This window comes from Patagioenas fasciata, chromosome 3 (genome assembly GCF_037038585.1).
Source record: "Patagioenas fasciata isolate bPatFas1 chromosome 3, bPatFas1.hap1, whole genome shotgun sequence".
Classification (NCBI taxonomy): domain Eukaryota; kingdom Metazoa; phylum Chordata; class Aves; order Columbiformes; family Columbidae; genus Patagioenas; species Patagioenas fasciata.
Genome location: NC_092522.1, coordinates 30,470,301 through 30,492,717, shown reverse-complemented (window position 1 = coordinate 30,492,717; position 22,417 = coordinate 30,470,301). Strand labels below are relative to the sequence as shown.

General features: G+C 44.8%; 3 protein-coding genes across 3 annotated transcripts in view; 2 read left to right on the top strand and 1 right to left on the bottom strand.

Moving 5' to 3' along the window:
* Window positions 1-523, bottom strand: part of BICRAL (BICRA like chromatin remodeling complex associated protein) — a 46,605-nt gene extending 46,082 nt beyond the window's left edge. The window contains exon 1 of the mRNA XM_065833329.2: window positions 456-523. The gene's annotated coding sequence lies outside the window, so the exon portion shown is untranslated. The remainder of the gene's footprint in view (window positions 1-455) is intronic.
* TBCC (tubulin folding cofactor C) lies at window positions 377-3,245 on the top strand. The gene has a single exon (XM_065833331.2). The coding sequence runs from the start codon at window positions 632-634 to the stop codon at window positions 1,688-1,690; it is 1,059 nt and encodes a 352-aa protein (XP_065689403.1). The 5' UTR covers window positions 377-631; the 3' UTR covers window positions 1,691-3,245.
* An 8,515-nt stretch (window positions 3,246-11,760) lies between these two features.
* On the top strand, window positions 11,761-22,099 carry PRPH2 (peripherin 2). The gene is made up of 3 exons (XM_065835754.2): window positions 11,761-12,341; window positions 15,087-15,333; window positions 21,566-22,099. Exons 1-3 carry the CDS (start codon window positions 11,761-11,763, stop codon window positions 21,800-21,802), a joined length of 1,065 nt encoding a protein of 354 aa, XP_065691826.1. The 3' UTR covers window positions 21,803-22,099.
* Window positions 22,100-22,417: the final 318 nt, after the last annotated feature.

Sequence of the window (22,417 nt, the reverse complement as noted above, 5' to 3'; positions counted from 1 at the left end):
GCCGGCGGGCGCGGGCGAGCCCACAGCGGCCAGCGCGTCCTGGCTGTGTTTAACGGCGGGCAGAGAGCCGCTCCCGCCGCCTGCGGCAGTCAGCGCGTCTGAGGCCCTCGGCCGGCCTCCCCGCCGCGACGGGGCCACCGAGCCCCCCGGCGGAGCTGCCCCTGGCCCCGCTCCGCCTCTGCCGCCCCCCGGAAGGGCCGCGGGCGGGGAGCACCGGCAGCCGCTCTGCACCAAGGGCCGCCGCGCTGCGCGGCTGCGAGGGGAAGTGGGGGGAGGGGAAGAGGTGGGGAAGGGGAAGAGGTGGGGGAAGGCGGGAGGAGAAGGAAACGGGCACTTCCGCGCGCGCGCGCAGCGGGGGAAGGGCGGGGAGGGCAGGGGGTTATTTATAGCCCGGCTGCTAATTTGGGAAGCTGGATAACGCGCCCCGCGGAGCGGCACCTGCCGCCAGCACTCACCCCATCCCGCAGAGAGTCGCCGGCTCCTTTAAAACCACCGCAGACCCCTCCCTCCGGTCCTCCTCTCCTCTCGTCTCGAGCCCCGCGGCCCGCCAATCGGCGGCGGCGACGCAACGGGGCTGCCGGCAGCCAATCAGCGGGCCGCTTAGTGGCCTGAGGAGCGGTGAGGAGGCAAGATGGAGGCGGCGGGTGAGGCGGCGGCTGTCCCCGCCGAGGAGCTACGGGCAGCAGCCGCCTTCGTGGCTCCCCTGCGGCCTGAGCCGGCGGCCGCTGCCGCCGTGGTGCTGCCGGAGCGGCTGCAGCGGCGGGAAGCTGAGCGGCAACAGGGCGTGGAGCGACAGCGGCAGAAAAAGGAGGCGCAGGTGGTGAAGGAGGAACAGAGCGAGTTCTTCGTCGCCGCCTTCTCCCGGGAGCGAGAGGCCGTGGAGGCGCTGCTGGCGGCGGGGCCACTGGAGGAGGCGGCCGCCCGCCTGCAGGGGCTGCAAAAGCTGCTGACCGAGAGCGTGCGGTTCCTGGCGCCTTACGAGCTGCGGCAGGGCCAGGAGGCCGTGGCGCGACTGCAGGGGGACCTGGCGGCCCGGCGCCAGCAGCTGCAGCCCAAGAAGAAATTCGCCTTTCGGGCCCTCAAGAAAGAAGCGGCGCCTGGCAGCGAGCCGCGCCCCGAGGAGCCCGCCCAGCCCGCGGCCGCCGAGCCGGCCCCCTGCCCCGGCACCGCCGAGGGGGAACCGGGCGGACCGCCGCTGTGCGGGTTCAGTGGCGCCGAGAACCAGGAGCTGGAGCTCGGCCCCGCGGAGCTGCTGCAGCGCGACGTGCTGCTCTCCCAGCTGCGCGGCTGCCGGGTGCGGCTCCGCGGCAACGCCAACACTGTGCGGGTGCGGGACTGCCGGGGCTGCACCGTGCTCTGCGGGCCCGTCTCCACTTCCGTGATGGTGGATGGCTGCAGTGACTGTGTCCTGGTGCTGGCCTGCCAGCAGCTGCGCACCCATCGCACCCGCGATAGCCGCTTCTACATACAGGTGACCAGCCGGGCCGTGATCGAAGACTGCACTAAGGTCTCCTTTGCCCCCTACGCCTGGAGCTACCCGGGTATCGAGAGGGATTTTGAGTCTTCTGGGCTGGACAGAAGCAGAAACAACTGGAACCTGGTGGATGACTTTGACTGGCTGGCAACTGACAGGCCTTCACCCAACTGGAGCCTGATCCCTGAGCAGGAAAGAATCAGCTGCTGGGACTGACTGCAGGGGCAGCTCAGTACTGAGCAAGAAATCCTGGTGTAAAAGCACTGATTCATAAACAGTGGAACTTCATTGCCAATATGCCATTAAATAATTCCAATCGGTATTTAAATTGTGAATTACAATGTATGACTTTTTATTTCTTTAATTCAAGAATAACCAGTCAAATATAGTTTACTGTTCTTTCACAAGTTGCTGCTATAATCTTTATGTATCACTGTGGAGTTTGCCAACTACTACAGTACCTCATTGCTAAGTTTTTCTAATTAAGGTGGGGCAGCGTGCACCAACAAACAGCAGCCCCTGTTAGAACTGTTGTGCTGCTTTCACTCACACAGGCAGGATCTGAATTAGCTGCAAGTAGTACAAACTGTGCTGAAATGGAAAAATCAGATTTTTTGCATTTTTGTAGTTCTTAGGTTGCAGATGACAGTACACTATCTTATGCGGTATACAGGAGGGGACTTTGGTGGTGTAATGGAGACAGTGAAATCTGTAAGTTTGCTTTATTTAGGCTTTGATTTCAAGTGACATAAATCTAAAAAAAAGTCACCTTGTAAACATTTAATGCTCTCCTAGTACATTAATGATCGTTTGAAATTAACAAACTTGCAGAGGCTATATAAATACTAAATCTTCACAGCCTGAAAATATTATGTGAAAGGATGTTCCTTCTATAAACAATTTTAACTTGAATAAAATGAGTGCTTTGAGTGTACTTCTGGGGGCAAACAGTAAGTTCTGATTAATGTTACAGAAGCTCAGTAACCTGCTCTACTGTAGTCTGAAACTTCAGGGGAGAAGTATTCAGGGTTGTCCTACTAATTGTTTTGTTTGCCTACCAGAAACTAGGCTTTGTGGTGCTGTGATCCTAATTTACAGCCCCCTGCTGCTGCATAAGTGAAGCATTGACACAGGCAGTCAGTAAAATGGGAAGATGAAGTGCTATGTTCCAGTTCCGAAACTGCACAGTATCTTGCATAAAGTACACGGTAACGTAAGTCCTATTTCTTCACTCCTGCTAAATAAATTTAAAAGGTAGCAGCATTGTGGAATACAATGTTTTTACAAGGCACTGTTAGTAGTGAAGTGACCACTATTCATACATAGTAGGTTTAGGTTTCCAAAACCACTCCTGTGACATTTTACAATAAATAATTGCTTATCTTGCCTAAGAATCAGCTTAGAGTTGTATTTTAAAACTGAAAAATATTTATGCTGCCCTACCATCATGTATGTGCCTCTAACAGAAGATGAATACTAGCCAAACCCGTCAAAACCTCATCATTGCTATGAGAAATACTTGAAAGTTCTCTTGAGTGCTTGACTTGTTTTGAGCAGATAAACTTTTTGTCTAAGTTGTTTTTAGCATATTTAATTCAAAAAGGTATTTTTTATATATTCTAAAACTTTCAGTTTTGTTTACTTCTGTTAATGTGTACTTTTTTTACTGAATTGGATTTTGCATTTCAAATGTATTTGGTTTTGTTAGAGTTGTCCCTTCACAAATGATTCTCCTTTGCATTGACAGCATAATAAAATGATTTGAAGGAAACAGCTTTAGTCTAGCTTTAATGTACATAATTTTTAATATCTTTTGTTAAAGGGATGTAATCAGATGAGGCTCTGATGTATCTTACCACAACCATTGTAGTAAGTTAAGTCTGTCTTCCCCACATGTCCTGGTAGTGACAAATCAATCCCCTTAGCATCTTCTAGTCCTGGGATTGTTAAGCCTGTAAGAACTACAGAAATGCCTTTGTTCTGCCAGCTAAAAGCTATAAACATTTTAAGTTTACTTACTGTGTTGATGGACTCTGGCAAATCTGGAAATGGAGATACCCCCACTGGGCTGCAGCAGGCATTGGAGATGTGTGCTTGTCAACACTTGGAACTGGCCTTGGCCTGTGAGTGCGTTCCTGCATTAGCTGTTGGTCTGTAGCGTGCAGTATTGCCTGGTTAAACAGAGCATGAGTCAAAACAAAGAAATTTAGACTTCAGTTTCAGGCTGAAAATGGTTCCTTAGTGATGTTTTTCAGAGGTCACTTACTGACATCTCAGTTCCCAGTGTTTTTTTTCTCCCCTCAAAATACTTCGGTCAAACCAAAACTATTAGGTAGTACTTTTCAGTAACATGGCTTTAGAGGATACCACTAAAGATGTTCCAGACAATTACTTTTGCTTACAGATTTATCATTGCCTCTGTAATACAAAGCAAGTAATAGAATCCCACTCTCAAGTGTGATGTGAGAGAAGAAAATTCCATGTGAGAACAGCAAGTCTGATTAAGCTTGCTCAGACGAATACTTAATGTGATTTGTAATACTAAATACTTGCCTTCGTATATATTACACACACAATTACATGTTTCCATGCACCTCTTTTAAATGTTAATTTTCTAATGTAGGATGATACTAGGAGAAATTTAAAACTAATTGGAAATAGAAGGATGTTTTATTAAAAGTAACGTAGTACGTGACCACAAGTTTTGCACTAGAAAAGGTTTGCTAGCATATTCATAGGCTCTATCAGTGTAGAAAATGCAGCTTTTTTAGGTATGGAAGAAAGAGAAACACCTAAGCATGTCTATCTAGTTGTTTTAACAACACTAGTTGTAGTATTTTTAAAATTAAAAATACATATGGGAAAGGAAGGCACAATTGGTATAAGCAGTAGCAGGCTGCCAGCTATGTGTTCCAGAACACTTCCCTGACACCACCGGTGAGGATGAATCATGCACTACTCACCTGTGCTGTAAACCCCCAGTATTCTGCAAGCCCTTGTACGTGGGAAAAAAGTAAAATGCCATGTGAGTGAGAACATATTAGCTGATATCCCAAAAGTACAGTTATTCATTTGAGAATCCATTTTTCCAGTCAAATCTAGTGGAAAATAATAACGGGGATGTACTGAGAATTATATACTCAAGAAATTTTTATAAAAGTATTTAAAAACATGGCAGGAGTAAGTATATATATATATAAACATAAATTTTTACAGGATACTTAGACATACATAAACTGCATTTAAAATATCTCAGCTATTTTTTAAACTAAATTGCTTAGCATCTATTTTCTTAGATGGAAGAAAATTATATTGACACATACTCAAACTAATGTTTTGGAAATAAGACATTAGGAGTACTTTGACATGCCTAGACTGTAGAGTTGTCTAAGTTATTTAATTGGAACTACTTACAGAGTAAACGCTAAACGTGTGAAAACTAAAAGTCTAGTCCATGGTATTTGTAGCTTCATCATATTTCTCTACTTTTTGCCTCAACTGACAAGGCACCAGAAAAAATTGCTTCCTGTCTGCAGGTAAGACTTACACTATTTGTTCAAGAGGTCAAAAATGTATCTTGAGTACGGAAGTGATTAAATATGTTCACTGAGAGTGTCTGGTTTCAACAAGTGAGGAATTTTGTGTTATCTTGCCTCTAGACGAGTTAATAGTGGATCATCTCATACATCACACTGAAGCAAACCTTCAGACAGAGCAAGGAGTGTGTCATGACATGCCCCGAGCTGCCAGCAGCAGGTGGCCGAGCTCCTGAATTCCTCTCCTGAACCTTCCAAATGAGGAATATTCAGGGGGAAGGTTGGGCAGACTTCATACAGCAGCTGGTTTGAGATGTGCCAGGCAGTCTCCCTTCTCCCGGGTCAAGGAGAGGCTTGCAGTGCAGCCTGGTCCGAGCCACTTTGTCCCCCTGCTGATACAGCTTGAGAAGGCAGGGCAGCACATGCTCGGTTTCTTCCCTCAGAGTGATAAGCAATGCTGACATGAAGAAAATACCTGCCAGCCTCTTCTCGGCCAGGAGCCAGGATTGCTTTGTGTCTAACCTGCTAGGGAGAGCTTGCAAAAATCTTCTCCTCAGGGACCCACGGGGGAAGAGGTACTTTGTTCAGGAGGCTTTGTGCAAGCCTGCGCACTGAACTGGGTTCATGGCTGAGAGGGCAGCAGGTAGAACCAGACTCGCGGTCGCGGTGGAGGGAGTGCAGGAGCAAGCTTGTGAAAATAAGCTGGTTTCAAGCTGCCTTGCCTAGTAGTAAGATGGAAACACAATGCGAGGGAGCCCCATGAATGAGCATGTTCAGGGATGGTAATTCCCCAGGCAGTAACGAAGGGGGAGCACCGGGAGGTAGCACAGGTTGCCGCCTGCTGAGCCATGCAGGCAGCAGCACAGGCAGCAGTGCAGGCAGCAGTGCACTGCCAGTCACAGCAGCACTGGCAGATGAACCACCAGCACCTCTTTGCCTCTGTCTGCAGCAGTTCGTTGGTGCGACCCACACGTTGGCCAGATTCACATCACCTGCATAACACAACACTGAAGCAAAGTCTCCTGAAGAACTTTAGCTCTGGTTTGCATTTCATTGTCACCAGAATAACACAAAGAACTCCTTTAACACATACCCTAAAGAAATGAATTTTGCTAGGCCTCAGAAGGGGCTGAAAAACTCCTGCCAAGAATGTGGTTATGAACACCTATGAAGATAGCAGAAACTTCAACACGGTAAAACTAAGTGCAAATTTGCCCTGAATAGAGGGCTCCTTGGCAGAAAGGTAGGAGGTTTCTAAGCAGTATGGGACATCGAGGTGTGGAACCATTTTCCTCAGAGAGTCACACAAGTATACTCTTGTTTTAAACCTTTTTGAAAGACAGCCTGGGTGGAGAGCCCTCCTTCAGCTGACAGCCTTACCAAACTCTTTAAAGCCAGTGAAACTTCCTTAGCTTACCACAGCACTGTAACTCAACCTTTTAAAGCTCACGTGTCTGTGAATTAAACAATACACAACAACGAACCCATAGAAGAAAACTGAGACAATTCTTCAGCACTGCAGAGGGCTCTGATTGTTGGTATTTGTTGAGGCTGTGAGAGGTAGCACAGACCAAAGCTTGCCTCCAGAGAAGCAGACAAGAGCTTTGCTGCTGCTTCCACCAAGGCCACCATCTCACCGGGAGGTCTTGTCCTGAGAGCCTGCTGCAGTCCAGGCATTTCCTGCTCTCTGCACTTGCTTCTCTGGATACCAGGAAAAAAACTGAGTCATTTGCGTTCGCTCTTTATCCTACCCTGCTCCATTTCAATAGATCCTGATGTGGGTTCTAGTAAAACTTGTGTGAAAAAAACAGTAAGAAATACATGCATAAGACAATTTCTTACATGCTTTTATGCTTTATAATATAAAGTTTATCTTTTAGAGGGCTTGGATTTTATTTTTTTTATTATGAGGTTTGGGTTTTTAAGTTTCATCCCATTTAAGTAATAGTTATATATAGACAAGGAACAAATCTCAGTAAAATACTTAGGAATTCTTTAATGGAAGCAGTTTCTGTGAACACATAAAATCCTCCTCCATCCCCCCTTCATATACATCCTACTTTTGTCTTGCCAAGTAGATTTCTTCCAGCATCTAAGAGTGGGATAGAGCGCAGACTTGTTGCCTTTGAGGACTGTATGCACACAGGTACATTTCTTTACCTCCTTTATATGTCATCCTTTTGCTGATCAGCTCTGCCCCCTTAACTCCTACTTTCCATCAGGCTCTCTCCACTTCTTGTGACTGGGGCCTTTTTTCTATGCGACCAGCAGATCTGCACAAGAAAGCTCGAATCCTGTACTGTACTAAAAAGCCAGTTTCATCACATACAAGAAAAGATAAAAATAGCAAGGAAAAAAAAAAATCTGTGCAACTTGTGGAATGCCAACATTTTCATTCACACTGTGATCTATCTGACTTACTTAAGGATCCATCTGTTGAGCTGAGATGTTCTCCCGCAGTAATAACTACTGTGAGCCTTTTGAAAGCTTTCAATTCCCAACATATTCCTTTCCTCTTTCTGCAAGTACAAACATTGATTTATAACTCTTACTCTCTGAGCGGCGAACACTACACCCCAGGCACCATAGTAATATAAATACTCATAACGAGCATCTGGGGGGGTTAAAGAATAGCTGTTTTCTGAACACATTACCCACATTGTGGGTAAGGATGGCTGAAATGCTGGGAACTACCCAGAGCAAAACTAGGCTGAAACCCTCACAGAATGCCCCAGCGTGGTTGAGGAGCCACAGGGTCCGGTGGATCACCCTTCCCAGGGCAGACAACAGCTGCAGCAGCAAATTTAGCTACTTGTCTTTGTTCCCAGCCTCAGGACCTGCAGGCACCTCACATGACACAGGAAAAGTAGCCTACTGAATTACTAGTGTACATAGGAGGTGAAAAAACGTAACATAAATAAATCAGACTTTTCTCCACCTGTTAATCATATGATGCGGTACAGCCATTTTATCACATTGTTCCTCAGGAGTGTCCCTGTACCGACCGCACAAATGCAAGCCAAACCATAAACTACAGTGCATAAAACCCCCTCTTATCTCCACACAATAATTTCCTATCATAGGTAAAACCAGACATCTTCATCCTTGCAATGAAATCTAACTGCTTCTAAGGAAATCAAAGAAAAAAAGAACCCAAGAAAGCCACTTGTTTCATGTCACAGAGCAGAGTGACAGAAAAATTGGCCCAGGAAATTAAACTTTTTACCCACTAAAAGCATTTCCGATGTGCCTAAAGGGAATTTCCCTTTTATATCTCGTATTCCTGAAGGTGTAAGGAGCACGCTTGGTCCAGGACTGGGCAATGGACTACCAGATTGAATTATCTCCATTAAAAGCTTTTCCCTCCATCCTAGCATTAACTGGTAAGTTTGTGGCTTATATTTAGGTTAGCAAGCATAACTTTTTTGAAAGGTATCAATACTGAACTGTTATCCAGATAAATTATAATTTCTTAACAGTGTTTTTAATTTGAACACATTCATGATGAGTTCTAGCAGATCAATAATCATTTGAATTTTATTCTACCCTTTTTTCTCCAAAATGGCACGTGAATTGTACATTTGAGTTTAATATGCAACCTCTGAGGCCAATATTAACTCAAACATCCTTGCTGCAATCAGCTGTTGTCTGCTACAGATCAGTTTCATATTTTCTTTTTGAAGTAGCAAGCCATAGTAAATCTGCCCAGTTAGGGGTGAATTCCACCCAAAATAAAGATTTGTAAGAAAAGGAGGTGCCAAGCAAAACCAGTTTTCTTTTCTGTCCACACCCCAAGACACTTCTCGGTGATTCCCCATAATCTTTCTCTTCTTTGGGATGCTCTGTTTGAGACAACCCCCAGCTGAGCAGTTTTTGCTGGGGCTGGCACAGGGCTTATCAGCTCTGTGTCTGAGATAAGCGGGAAGCATTAACTCCCCAGTTTTAAAAGTGTTAACTTCATTTTTTCAAAAGAAGTGTCAGATATGCTATAGCATATCATTTACTGTCACCAATCCCCTTTAAAACTTCAAGCAAGGTGAGCTGACTTGATGAGTGAGTAGTTTTTGCCCCTCAAAGCCCCCAGCTGGTGTTGGGAGTGTTGGAAGTACTTAACTAAACACAGCAAATTTCCAAATCCGGGTGTTTTGGTTGTGCTGATTGCTGTCATATGATTACTTGAAAGGTATTACCTGAAGCCTTGATGGTCTAATTAGTACCCTGAGTGTCCCTTCCTGAGCATCAGGTGAATCACTCCTCATCTCCCCAAAACATCGACTATTTGGGAGTAGTTTATTAGGACCCCTCCTCTTATCTTTATTTAAAGAGACCAGTGGACTGATGAGCCATGAAGTATATGCTGCATGTTCTGTTTCATTAGTTTTATTCCTGAATTAACAGAAAACACCCTAGTAAATACAGTGATATGGTTTTGCTCCAGCAGAAATATTGTGGAATGTTAATTATTAAGGTAGTGGGTATTCAGACTGTCATCTGTGCTCCTGAATATAAGCTTCTCCATACCCAGAGCAGTACTAGGCTTACATCTGCTGTGGGCGGGTTTAGTATTTCTTCTCTTATTCATTGCACTACAGAACATATTTCACCGTATATATATCTGTGATTCACAGACCTGATAGAAAATTCTTTTTCATTTTAACTGGAGTTTCAGTCTGTCATCACTGACAAGAAAGGAACTAGTTTCAGGTTAATTTGTCTAGAATTAACTTCAGGCTGTCAGATAAATGCAACCTCCAAACTATCTCATGTTTCCTATCTGGGCCCTGGAGGAGTCAATGAAATGCAGTAACGTGCACTGCATGGTTATGGGATATTTTGCCAAGAAACCAGGAGAGATGTCATTTCAGTGCTATGGCTTATTGCACAAAAATGTTTATCTGGCTCTCCCAAGAAACAGCACATGTCCACTTCACGGCAAGCAGAGAGAGTTGTGCGATGGATAATTGCCTTCCTCCTTTCCTCTTGCACGCTAACCCTTCCCCTGCCAGGGCAGCTGCAAAGCAACAAACAGCCAGGCCTGCTTAAGGGAAATCCCAGTTACCAGCTGCTCTCCAGGTCACTGCAATAGCACACAGACAGGCCAGGAAAGGCCCATGCCAAAAAAACACCTATTAGTGCAGAAAAAAGTAGCACCTTGATAGCCTTTGTCCTTGCTGAAGAAACCTCTGGCATCCCAGGATCTTAAACAGCAACAGAGCAGCATCCACAGCACCGTACTATCAAAATGCTTTTTTTTAAAAAAAAAAAAGTATTTAATCATTATTATTTTTCACACTTGCCTTCCTCCTGGGCAGGTCCCTCGGGGTCACGCACCATGCTGCTGGCAGACGCTAGAGGGTGCCCCAGGGCACCTGGGCAGCAGCGGATCAGGTTGGGCTGTATTGGGTTGTTTTGGGTCAGGGCAGAGCCTCCCCATCCTTCTCCTGGGGCTGCTCCTTTCCCACCTGTGGCATTAGCACCCACACCCTCACACACTTGCAGGTTAGTTTGGCATTGTTGCTTGGCATTTTGCATTGCCATAGCAGATGGTGAGCCAGCATGAGACTTTCTCAATACCTCTGAACCTCTGTGGGGCAAGGGGGAAAGCAGGAGGTGATACTTCCGAGTGTGTAAAACCCCCAAAGTGCTGGAAAGAGCAAAAGCCCAGCATCCATGCTTGCCTGAAGGGGCTGTGTGGTGTAGGGAGGGAGGCCACCACCAAAGGAGAGGTTTCACACCCCACTTTTCTGCCTGCTACAGCATGGAAGTGGAGCTTGGCTGCATGTCCCTGGTCAGACCCCGAGGACTTCGGGAGTCCCTCCCTTGCTGCTGGGTCAAATTCCTCCCAGTGTAAGCTCCCAGGTCTCCTTGGGCAGCCCTGCTCCCCTCCCCGGCCCAGTGATTATCCAGTAAGCTGCTCATGTCAGCATTTTTTTAAATAAAAGCATCTCTAGATTTCAGGCTGGGGTTTATTTATTGAGTTTCTCTGAACTTTTCCTTTCTCCTTCCCTCCTGCCAAGGCCCAGAGATGGTACATGCCCTGGAAGTAAATAGAAAATGACATGCTTAGGTTTTTTAAGTCACTGTAAACTACACGCTTCTCTGCTTCCAGAACACATAAGCCACAGAATGTCATCTTGGGTCAACACAGAAGGATAAGGACTAGAAAGGTGTAGATATGAATAAATCAGGATCAAGTATATTTTTGTATTCAAGCAGCCTTTTTTAATCTCTGAGCCCTCTTCCTTTTTCCCCAAAGGATCCATATTCTTTTGGCAACAAAGATCTTTTTATCTCGAGGCTTTCACATTCTGCCCATCCGCCTACCATAAGAAAGCACAAATCTACTAAATAGTAAAACGAGGGATTATTTCCACTCATCTGTTGACAGACATTTCTCCAAATTGGATCAAATGATTAAAGGTATTAGAATGACGTCTTGCAGATCCAGATCAAATCATTTGAAACCTTGAGACCGTTTCTCCTTCTCTTGGAAGGAACCACCAGAAATAGTTGTAGGTGCTAATTGCCCATTATTCTCACTAATGTGAAATTGTTAATTGGGATCTTTGAATATTTTACTTGCTTGAATCCTAACCGGGGGAGCTCAAGATGGAAGGACCGTGCAGTGGCTCGCTTCCCACCATGCCGTTCAGGGTCTCTTCCGATGCTTGAATGGGTTCTTCCTCGAGTCGCTTACACTGAGAAGAGGGGTCCAGGCTGTGAAATCTTCCAACATCCCACATTACGAAGATGGCACTTCTGAAAGTCAAATTCAATCAGAAGAAACGGGTAAAACTAGCGCAGGGACTATGGCTCATGAACTGGTTTTCAGTGCTTGCTGGAATCCTTGTTTTTAGCATGGGATTATTCCTCAAAGTGGAACTCCGGAAGCGAAGCGAAGTGATGGACAATTCCGAAAGCCACTTTGTGCCCAATTCTTTGATATTGATGGGTATATTATCCTGCGCCTTCAATGGTTTTGCTGGCAAAATTTGTTACGATTCTCTGGATCCCACTAAATTTGTCAAGTGGAAGCCTTTGCTGAAACCTTACCTGGCACTATGTTTCCTGTTTAACATCCTCCTTTTCTTCGTCGCACTGATTTGCTTCCTCATGCGGGGCTCGCTGGACAGCACGCTGGCCCAGGGGCTCAAGAACGGCATGAAGTTCTACCGGGACACAGATACCCCCGGGAGATGCTTCATGAAGAAGACCATCGACATGCTCCAAATTGAGTTCAAATGCTGTGGGAACAATGGCTTCAAAGACTGGTTCGAAATTCAGTGGATCAGCAACAGATATCTGGACTTCAGCTCCAAAGAAGTGAAAGAGTAAGTGACTTAGTGGGATTTGTATCGCATAGTAACATTATTTGATCAGTATTGTACTAAGGAAATGTACGTCCCAACAGGCATTGACTGGAGGGGGTTTTGTATAAAACTTCTTTTTCCCCTCAACTCTCGCTTAATAAGCATCTCAAATGATCAGCTAGATTGCTTCCTCCCCTGACAAATTCCTCTGACATTATCCAGAACATAAAAAATAAAGCGCCAAAATACAATTCTCGTTCTTTCTCTGTGTGAGGTAAACAGACTTAATGGTTTTTTACTGTCTTTTACCTCTTTATAAAGCCATTACGTAGAGCCACACATAATTACTCCCCAAATCAACGGGAAAGTATCAGAACTTCACTATTCCTAAAGCAGATTTCAATGTTCCTAAAAAAAAACACCCCTGGATATATATTGATGATACCGCTTTTAAAAATCAGCTCAAGACATTGGCAATTAATCAGTCTCACAGAAACAAATAGAAACAATAACGCTTTACCAATAACCTATGCATTTTAAAACCCTAAGATTTAGAATTTTATTTTTATATTCACTCAATGGATTGCTTCACTGCTGTGACAATATTGAACCGTCAACACCCGTTGATGTTCCTAGCTTTACATAGTGTCCCTTCTACCCAAAGGCATTTTATGTTATCATCTCCTCTATAAAAATATACTCAGTATATAAACTTGTGCCTAATTTTTTTAAACTTCACATGAAACAGCACTAGTCTCTTCTATATTCTTCAGAATAGATTGTTGGCAAGAAACACCTTAATGGCTCTGATGTCAGTGCTCAAAGAGGCAGTAATCTCAAAATCAGGTTAGGAGCAATAAGCGCAAGTAAAAAATAAACATGAGAAGAAATGAACTTTTGAAATTAAAATATGAGCATTGGGCATAAATACCCACAACCTTTTAAAAAATTAAGCATTTTGGGAAGAGATCATTATTCAGAGCTCTTTGGGAACATAATTCGTTAGCATTCATACTCTGTGGTTGCACAAAGGGTCTTGTAAACTGGAAGCAATCTGTCTTTTAAATACATTGCCTACGTTAAAAATGTCTGAAGTAATTTTGAAAAAAGCCTTGTGTGTCTCTTGGGATCCCTGCCTGACTGTGTAAATGGTATTTCACTTGTGTGTCTCTCCGCCTATTGTTTTGACTTGTTGGGTGGTCTGGTTGTTTTTGCAATTTTGAACTAGGACTTCCTAGTGAAAACTGTTACAGGCTTAAGCTATTGCACTGTGGGTTTATAACAAATACATTCACAATTTAATAATGGAGTATTTGCATGGTGAAGGTATGCCCATGAGTATAAATAACTACTTGAAAACTTAATAAGTTCACCTTGCCAGCATTATGTGGAGATTTGAGAGCTGTAACTTAATCCAGCAGCAGTGGAAGGGCAAAGCACAGAAGGAAAACAAGGTTATATTGTCCTTAATAAATGATGTCTTCTTTGGGACTGAGACTCAGAGCAATTTCTTCGTATCGCTGAGGCAGGAAACAGGACATTAAAAATCCACAAATGGATGTTAATGAGTGAATTCAAGGTCTGAACTACGTAGCAGTGCACAATCTCTGCTCACATTCCTTGTGGGTTATTCTGGCTCTTTTGAAGAAAAGTTCTCATTAATCCCAGGCAAGGTGGGAGTCTGTCCCCTACAATGTGATTTTTATGTTATTTGTAGCGGGGAGGCCTGATCCAATCTCTTTGAAACTGGTGAAGCATTTACACATCCATGGGAATTAGACCCAACTCAGAGCACGCTTTATGTATAGATATTAAACCTGAACTGCATTTGGCATTTAGATATATTTAGGTCATGACCGCAAAGTGGAGTTTTGCTTCACCAGGCTGTTCCATCCCCTCTCTGTGACATAACTTCAAAATATCCACATAAAAAGCTACAAGACACTCTCAGGTTTGGGGTTTTTTTTACCTTTCTAGATCACTGGGACTCTCAGTTCTATCATATTTTAAGCGACATGGCATTTGTTAAGAGTTGCAGTCCTCTTAGTATGGTTGTCTTCTGCAGTGACAGTGAACTATTTGCCTTCTAACTATCTCTCATCTAAACATCTCATAAGGCAGTAGGCTAAATGGCTGTTTATAGAGAGCAACCACAGTCTCAAATGAACAATAGCTGGGGAGCTCCTGCAAAGATTTGAGAAAATTTTAAACACACTGTTGCTGAAACACATTTCATGTTTTAAATACTGGCTACAATACAAGCCAAGAATAAATGCATAACCCCTTCCTGGAGCTATTCTCACCCAACAGAAGCTATTGGGTTTGCTGGATCCGTGGTCTAGCTGGATGTGATGGGTCCTAAGACTGTTGTGTGTCCTTTTCCAAGCTCTGGTCACCTCCAGCATCTTCCTTCCACCCTAACCATGCTGTGATCACTCTTTTCTGACTACCCCCCTTGAAATTTTTCTCTGCCATTTACTTTTCCTAAAAATCAGTTTATTTGAAGAAGTGACCCTAGAGGGCGCGTTTCCATCATGAAGAGTTAATTATAGACTCGGCGTAGCCTTGACATATAAAAGGGTTTCAGAGAGGAAAAACACCCAGGACAAACACCACTATAGAAGCAGAAGATGCAGAGCAATGGCATGGCCGGGAGACACGGTGTAAAATCCACATTGCCTTTGCTTTCCTTTCTCATGCACGTTTGCTCCAGTTTATCTTTTTGTGTGTGTGTGTTTCACGCTTCCTTCTGCCCTTGCCCCATAGTCGGATCAAAAGCAACGTGGATGGAAGGTACCTGGTGGATGGTGTCCCCTTCAGCTGCTGTAACCCCAGCTCCCCGAGACCATGCATCCAGTACCAGGTCACCAACAACTCAGCTCACTACAGCTACGACTACCAGACGGAGGAGCTCAACCTCTGGCGCCGCGGCTGCCGGGAAGCCCTCCTGCACTACTACAGCAGCATGATGAGCTCCATGGGTGCCGTCGTCCTCCTCGTCTGGCTTTTCGAGGTAACCCTTTCCTCCCAGCCATGCTTTACTGAAGCACCAGCTCTGGAGAGGCAGAGCGTTTTGCAGCATGGACTTCTGAGTCGAATATCAGAGCTATTGAAAATAAATTATCCACTGTGGTTCTTTGGCTGAGAAAACATCTAATAGTGAACACCTGCATAAGGCCTGAAAGGTCCCAGGCTGGACACACAGCTGGGAAGTGTGGGCTGGGGGTTACATTGCAGATCTCCCCTTCAGAGTAGTCCTACCACAGCCTCAAGTATCCCCACAGCAAGAGGGACAAAAGGACCAATCTTGTGCCCAATGCAGGGTGCTGAGCAGGGAAGAGTGTGGGAGGGCTCACCTGTCTAGATACATTAATTTTACCTGTGTCACCGCTAATGGGGAATGAAAAATATGCAAGGCAGCACGTCAGAAAGAGATGGCAGTAATTTGTGGGACACAAAGTGCAATTATGGGGTTGATGAGCTGATGAAAATAAGACTTAGAGCCATTTGCAGTGTCCAGCTTCAGGGCAGCATTTGGTTTAAGGTCCTTCATCAGCTCCATCAGTGGTTTTGGTCGCAAGAAGTGGCTTAGGTGAAGCAGATGGATTAATTTTATTTTATTCTGCTTCCCAAAACCACCCCGTGTATACAAACAGGTGCAGATACTGCCCAGCATAGATGTTTGTGGGCACCATATCCCAAAGTGCAGCTTTGCTGCTAAAATACGGTTCACCCAGTGCAAAGAAAACATGTCCTTCTGCCTCTGGGAGATGGCAAATTTTCTGGTTAGGGTGTTTGATCAATATTAATAGCCAGGGAGCGTGGGCTGGCAGCGGCACGAGGGCCGGCACGTGGAGGCGCGGGCTGTGGAGGACAGCAAATTGGGAGGGTGCCGCTCAACGTGCAGAAAACCCTTTCTAACCCTGGAAATGGCTGCTGTGAATGGCACTGCCTCTTTGCAATGATTTCACACTGCTTTCTAAAAATTTAGATGAACAAAAGTTTTTTAAAAAGGTGAATTAGATTTTTATACACGTACTGGGCTACACCGTTCCAGGAATGAAGATGATTTTTTTGGAAAATGAATACCTATCCAAGTAACCTGTGAACTGAAAGGGATGGAACTATCATAAAGGAACTCCATGTTATTTTATTTTAAAATAACTACTCCACATGGCTGAGAAATTTACTACCTCCTTGTACACTGTTATTCTGGTGAGAAAAGAGAAGCTCATGCCTCAGCCCAACTTCAAATGAAGAGAGGGGAATTTCAGCTGCATATGAAAATCAGAAAGAAATTAAAAAACTCAGGGGGAAAATGCACAGAAATACTAATGCCAGCTATCATTACTTGGAACCTGTAACATAGCTCTGCTGACTTGTAGGACAGTGATATGTTAGCAGTGATAAAAATGCAGTATTTTATTTCTAGCTCTTCAAATACACCCCAATATTTTTTTCAACCTGTGGCATAATGAGAAATACGATCCTCTCTTTTTCCTTTGTCTGTTTTAAAATATAAGGTGAGATTTCTTTCAGGCAACCAGAGGGCTCTTGGGTTAAAACTTTAAAGAAATATCATAATTATGGGTTATATTAATTGCCTCCCCTGAGTATTTATGACTTGCCTGACATTCTACCATAAAGAGTCCAAATTTGGGTCTTAAACTCCCTCTGCTTTTAAAGCAGGAGACAGACATTAATTTAGTCCCTCTTGAAATATAATAATTTTCTTTAAATTGCAGTCAGAGTAGGAAACAGTTTTATATGGAGGAGGAGAGCAGCAGAGGTCCCAACTCCTGGCCAAGGTTAAGACGTCAGCCTGACCAGGGTGCGAGTGCTCATTTTCCCTTGGACCGGCTTGCTGAGGAGTTACAGAAAAGTGCAAAAACAAAGGAACGCCCTGGTTTGCTTTGCACCTAGAGACGGTGTGAACTCAACCCAGCAGCAAGGCCACAGCACCTCCCCAGCAAAGCCCTTCTGGGGGCTGCTGGAGGACTCTTCCAGCTGGGTTGGTGGTATTGAGGTGTGGGAAGGGGGACAGAGCACGGAGGGGAACACTAATGGCAGCTTTGAGCTGTAGGAAAATACAATGTGCCAAATGGGTGTAGGCACATCAGGGAAGGTCATTTAGGTTTAACTTTTCTATATTAGGTGCAAGGAAGAATGAACCTATTTTGAAATATTAAAACTTCTATTTGAAGAAAAAGTAGCATATCATATATTCTGGAAATATATTATTAACCACATGCTGCTTTTACTAGCAAAAGCTGTAGGCTTCCCATGAGTGACAACCGGTCATGAGTGTGACAAAAAAAGATCACACCCTGCTCTAGCTAAGCCGCCTCAGGCTAAACCCTGGCAAACAGATGGGCTTTGCTGCAGAAGGTCAAGCAGAGCAAGCCTGGTTGTCTTCTTGACCTGCCTCAGCCAGCAAAGAGGAACTGGGGGGTTCGAGGGTGCCCTGAATAGAATTTCAAAAGGAAAGGAGAGGAGCAGCCAGTTCCTGAGATGTTCCAGGTCCTTCACCTGTATAAACACGTGGCTGTCACTAGGTCACAGCTACTGCAATGATCATAACCCTGAGATTCATGACACATGTGGTGCCACAGAGGGAGCCCAGCACTGAACCCCAAGAGGTGGGAACCCAGGAGAGTGATAAAACATGAGCAGGAGGTGCGTTGCACATTGTGCACTGGAGAATAAACTCTCTGATGCATTGAACACTAGGAGTGAACTCATAATGATCTTCAAAAGGACCCCACAGGCATTGGGGAGCCTCCAGAAGGACAGTTTGCTCTGCTGGCACAGATGGATGGGCTGAGCATGCTGTGGTGCAGGGGGATGCACCAGCTTCACTTGCCCATATGCAGGCCTGGAGAAGCACTGCAGCCTTGTTCCTCCTGCCACTTTAAAGTTCCTGTAAAATGACATTTTCATGACAGTTTGTCCATTTGACAGGGGACATCATAACTCAGTGAGGCCACACTAGCATTGGGACCCTGATGTCCAGGCCTTTTCTGCTGGATTGTGATTAAGCGCAGGGCTATAACTCATAGTCGCAGACTGGTTGAGGTTGGAAGGGACTCTGAAGGTCATCTTGTGCACAACTGCCTGGTCAAGCAGGGCCAGCTCCAGTTGGTTGCCCAGGACCATGTCTAGACAGCTTTTGATATCTCCAAGGAGGGAGACTCCAATACTTCTGTGGACAACCTGTGCCAGTGCTCAGTCACCCTGACTGAAAAAGTGTTTCCTGACATTCAAACAGGAGCATTTCAGTTTGTGCCCCTGGCCTCTTGTCCTGCCACTGGACACCACTGGCTTCATCTTCTTTGCACCCTCCTTTCAGGAATATGTACATATTTATGAGATTCCCCCTTGAGCCTTCTCCAGGCTGAACGTTCCCAGCTCTCTCAGCTTCTTCACACAGGAGAGGTGCTCCAGTCCCTTCATCATCTCAGTGGTCCTTTGTTGGACTTCCTCCAGTATGTCCACGTCTCTCTTGTACCAAAGAGCCCAGAACTGGACACAGCTGTGGCATTACCAGTGCAGAGTAGAGGGAAAGGGTTACCTCGCTCAAGCTGCTGGCAATACTTTGTCTAGTGCAGCCCAGGATATCATGCATCTTCTTTGCTGCAAGTGCACATCGTTGATTCACATTCAACTTGATGTCCATGAGGACTCCAAGGCCCTTTACCTCCAAGCTGCTTACAGCCAGTCACCCCCAGCATATAGGGGTGCATGGGCTTGTTCCTTCCCTGGTGGGAAGGGTTCCTTCCCAGTACTTCAGCAAAAGGCCCTGTGCTATCATGTACGGGACAAACTAATTTACCAGATAGATATCTCCGTCTTACTGGACTCTTCCCATCCAGCAGAGAAAGCAGGCTCGGGTCAGTGAAGGTGACAAGTGCTCAAATAATTTTGCACTGCTTTTAGGAAATCTTGGGAAATCTCAGGAAATCCCAGGCACCCAAAATCTTTCTGAGTAAGATTTTTAAGAAAATGAAGTCTTAAACTGAGAGAAAATGTCACAGAATCTCACCTGAGGGCAGGTCAGCTGCACAAGCAGCTTCTGCACAAGCACCTTCCTTTTTTAAAGTACAACCATATTTAGTGACTTAGAGACATCCAGAAAGACTGTAAGTGCAGCTAATTTTGTTGTCAAACAGTGGGATTTAGTAAGTTAGCCAGAAAAAAAAGCTCATGCTGACACACAGTGAGGTAGCACAAGTAGAGAGCAATGTGGAGGCCATCTTCTGCGCTCAGTCCTTTACTTGCAACAGGCATTAATATGAAAGATATTAGTCCCATGACTGAAAGCAGTGAAGCTGGGGCTGGGATGTCAAAGGAAGATGTCAAAGGCTTTACATCCCAAGACTAGTGTGATGTGATTTGTGACTTCTTGTGACCTTTATAGAATAGTGTTTCAACTGATTTAAGTTGCCATAGTATTGAGTAGATCCACAACAGCATGAGACTATTTCCAGATTCAAGGCCATTAGAACCTTCTTTGAGGACCAAAGTGTTGCAAGTCATGCATTCCTATGTTAAACAGGATGAAAATTTGCCTCTGAGTATGGAAATATTTGATGAAGCTTGTTTGTCTGACCAATGTTTTTCCCTTTCTGGTTTTGAGTGAAAGCAGAGAAACATTAACATCTGAAAATGTTGAGGGCAACCAGTGGTTACCTTCAAGTCTTCCAAGCTTTTGGAGACACTGATCGTCCACAAGCAGGATGACCAGGGTAGATAGGCTAAGGAATGGTCCACAGAAGCACATGCTTGAGCAGTCCCATGAGTCCAAAAGCCAGATGTGAATTTTTGCAATTGACCACACTATGTGGCTGAGTCCCAACTTCACATCTGTCCAGCTACCCAATGCCATAATCCTGCATGACAGTTCACAAGCTTCCTCCATCTCTATTTCAAAAGCCTCAACAGAGAGCAGCATCTTGCAGGTCCAGAGCAGCTCTCTATGGGCCTCAGCTGTGCCACCAGCAACACACAGGGATGCCGACCTCTTCAACTGTTAGGGAAGACCAGAGGTAATCGCTTCCTTGGAAATTTGGGTAGGATAACAAAGGCATCATACTTCCCTTACAGAAACAAATTCTATGCGGTCGTTAACAACAAGTGGCCTCAATCCTAGCTTTACCTAGCATGTGAAAGACTAAACTAGTCTTTTGCTTCCCTATCCTGACCACCTGCTCTATCATCTCGTCAAGCTGGCTCTTCTGGGCTCTGCCTTTTCTTTTTCTTTCTATTTCACAGTTAACCAGTTTTCTTCATAAGCACCACAGCAGTGGAAGTCAGATTGTTCTGAGTGGTGCCAGAAGGCAGGAGACCAGCTAAAATCATTCTTTTTCTCTGGAGGCAGGTTTGGGGTGTTGCCAGTGTCGGGGGTGTTACAACAGCATAGTACAGTAGAAAGAGGCTCAGTCAGGGCTACTGGGATTGGTAAATATTGTATCAGAAATAAAATTAATTTAACACTGAAGCAGTGTGAGATGCTGATCACCTGCTGCCTTGGTTTCCTTATTTGCACATACCTATATAAAAACAAAACCAGAATTTCAAGTAGACGAACTGATGGCTCAAATCCTAATGCTGTTCTGTTCTGCACAGATGCTGATTGATTAATATATCCTTGATCAGATTAAGATACTTCATAAAAATATTATGGTCAATGTGAAGTAAAAATATTTAGAGTTAAAATTAAGTGGATGGTGGCAGAGGAGGTTGTTGCACATACAAACAGCTTTACGTACATCTACTGCACAGAGACAGAGGCTTCATTAAAATCTGCCAGGAGGCACCTACCCTGTGACAGGGTATGTGGAAAGACCTTTGTGCACATGGCCACACCAAGCTGCAGTTCCACAGCGGCTGGCACGTGCTTCCTTCATAAATTGATGCATCCACTCATTGTTTATCAGCTGTCACTCCCACCCCCCATGCCACTCATTGATTTCAGATCTCCACCCTCTCCTTTCCAGCTTGTGAGGGGTCATTTTCCTCCTGCCAGTTCCTCCCCACCCTTCTTGGCCATCCAAAGGGGAAGGCTGCTCAGGATCTCCACTCGCTGCAGGATTCCCACAGCCCTCAAGCTGTATAAGCTCTTTGGTGCCTTTGGCATTTTACCCAAGCCACCAGCCCATGCTGCTGATAGCAGAGGCCGGCGGAGACGCAAACAAGGGCATAAAGGTTTGCCTGACGCTCTCTGTCTTTTCCGTTGCACGGTGCAGATGTCCGTGATGGTTGGCTTGCGTCTTCTGCACACCTCTCTGGAAAGCATTGCAAATCCTGAAGACCCCGAATGTGAAAGTGAAGGCTGGATCCTGGAGAACAACCTGAAGGACACTTTGAAGTCCGCGCTGGAGAGTTTGAAAAAGATCGGTAAGTTCAACCAGGTGGAAGCAGGCGCTGAAGGGGCCGAAGGAGAGGAAGGTGGGAAGACACCAGCCATCACAACGGTCAGTTGAGCTTCTAATTGATGTGGACTTTTTATCAAAGAGGACTAAAAACCCTGAGAATTACGAATATCTATGTTTTAAAAAGCTATGTATCAACCATCAGAATACACATTTCTACCATGCTTTTTTTTTATATAGGGGAGTAAACAACATAGTGCACCTTGGGACAATACATTTATCCACAATGTGAGCACACCATACTCATAACTTCTGGGGAAACAACCTCCCTAGGACTTGCAATATTCCCATGTTCCCCTATCAGGGACAGTTAGTTTAAAAAACAAAACAACCCCCAACCTTCTGGCATCACACAGTGACCCATTCCATCTTATTTTGAAATTAAAAGTGGAATTTGAAAAGTTAGTATTTTTTGCTCAAGTGGTTTTAACCTCATACTTTGAGTGCTTCAACTTTTAAAGGCAAACAGGTCAATTTTCTGGTGAGCAACATGCTAGAAGACAAAGGATGAAGGATTCCCTGAATTGTATATAATTTAGTATACAGGTACGTTGACAAACCTCTCATATAATGTAATTTTTGTTAATGTGCTAAGCAATGGTATTTTCTGCTGTATTCTTAAGATGTACATAGAACAAACCACAAACTTATGCTGAGAATTTATGT

Bases quoted from the DNA above. Each gene is read 5' to 3' on its own strand.
- TBCC (XM_065833331.2), top strand. From the start codon at position 632: ATGGAGGCGGCGGGTGAGGCGGCGGCTGTCCCCGCCGAGGAGCTACGG.
- PRPH2 (XM_065835754.2), top strand. From the start codon at position 11,761: ATGGCACTTCTGAAAGTCAAATTCAATCAGAAGAAACGGGTAAAACTA. The intron at 12,342-15,086 runs GTAAGTGACTTA...CTTGCCCCATAG, and splicing joins AGCTCCAAAGAAGTGAAAGA to TCGGATCAAAAGCAACGTGG. The intron at 15,334-21,565 runs GTAACCCTTTCC...TGCACGGTGCAG, and splicing joins TCCTCGTCTGGCTTTTCGAG to ATGTCCGTGATGGTTGGCTT.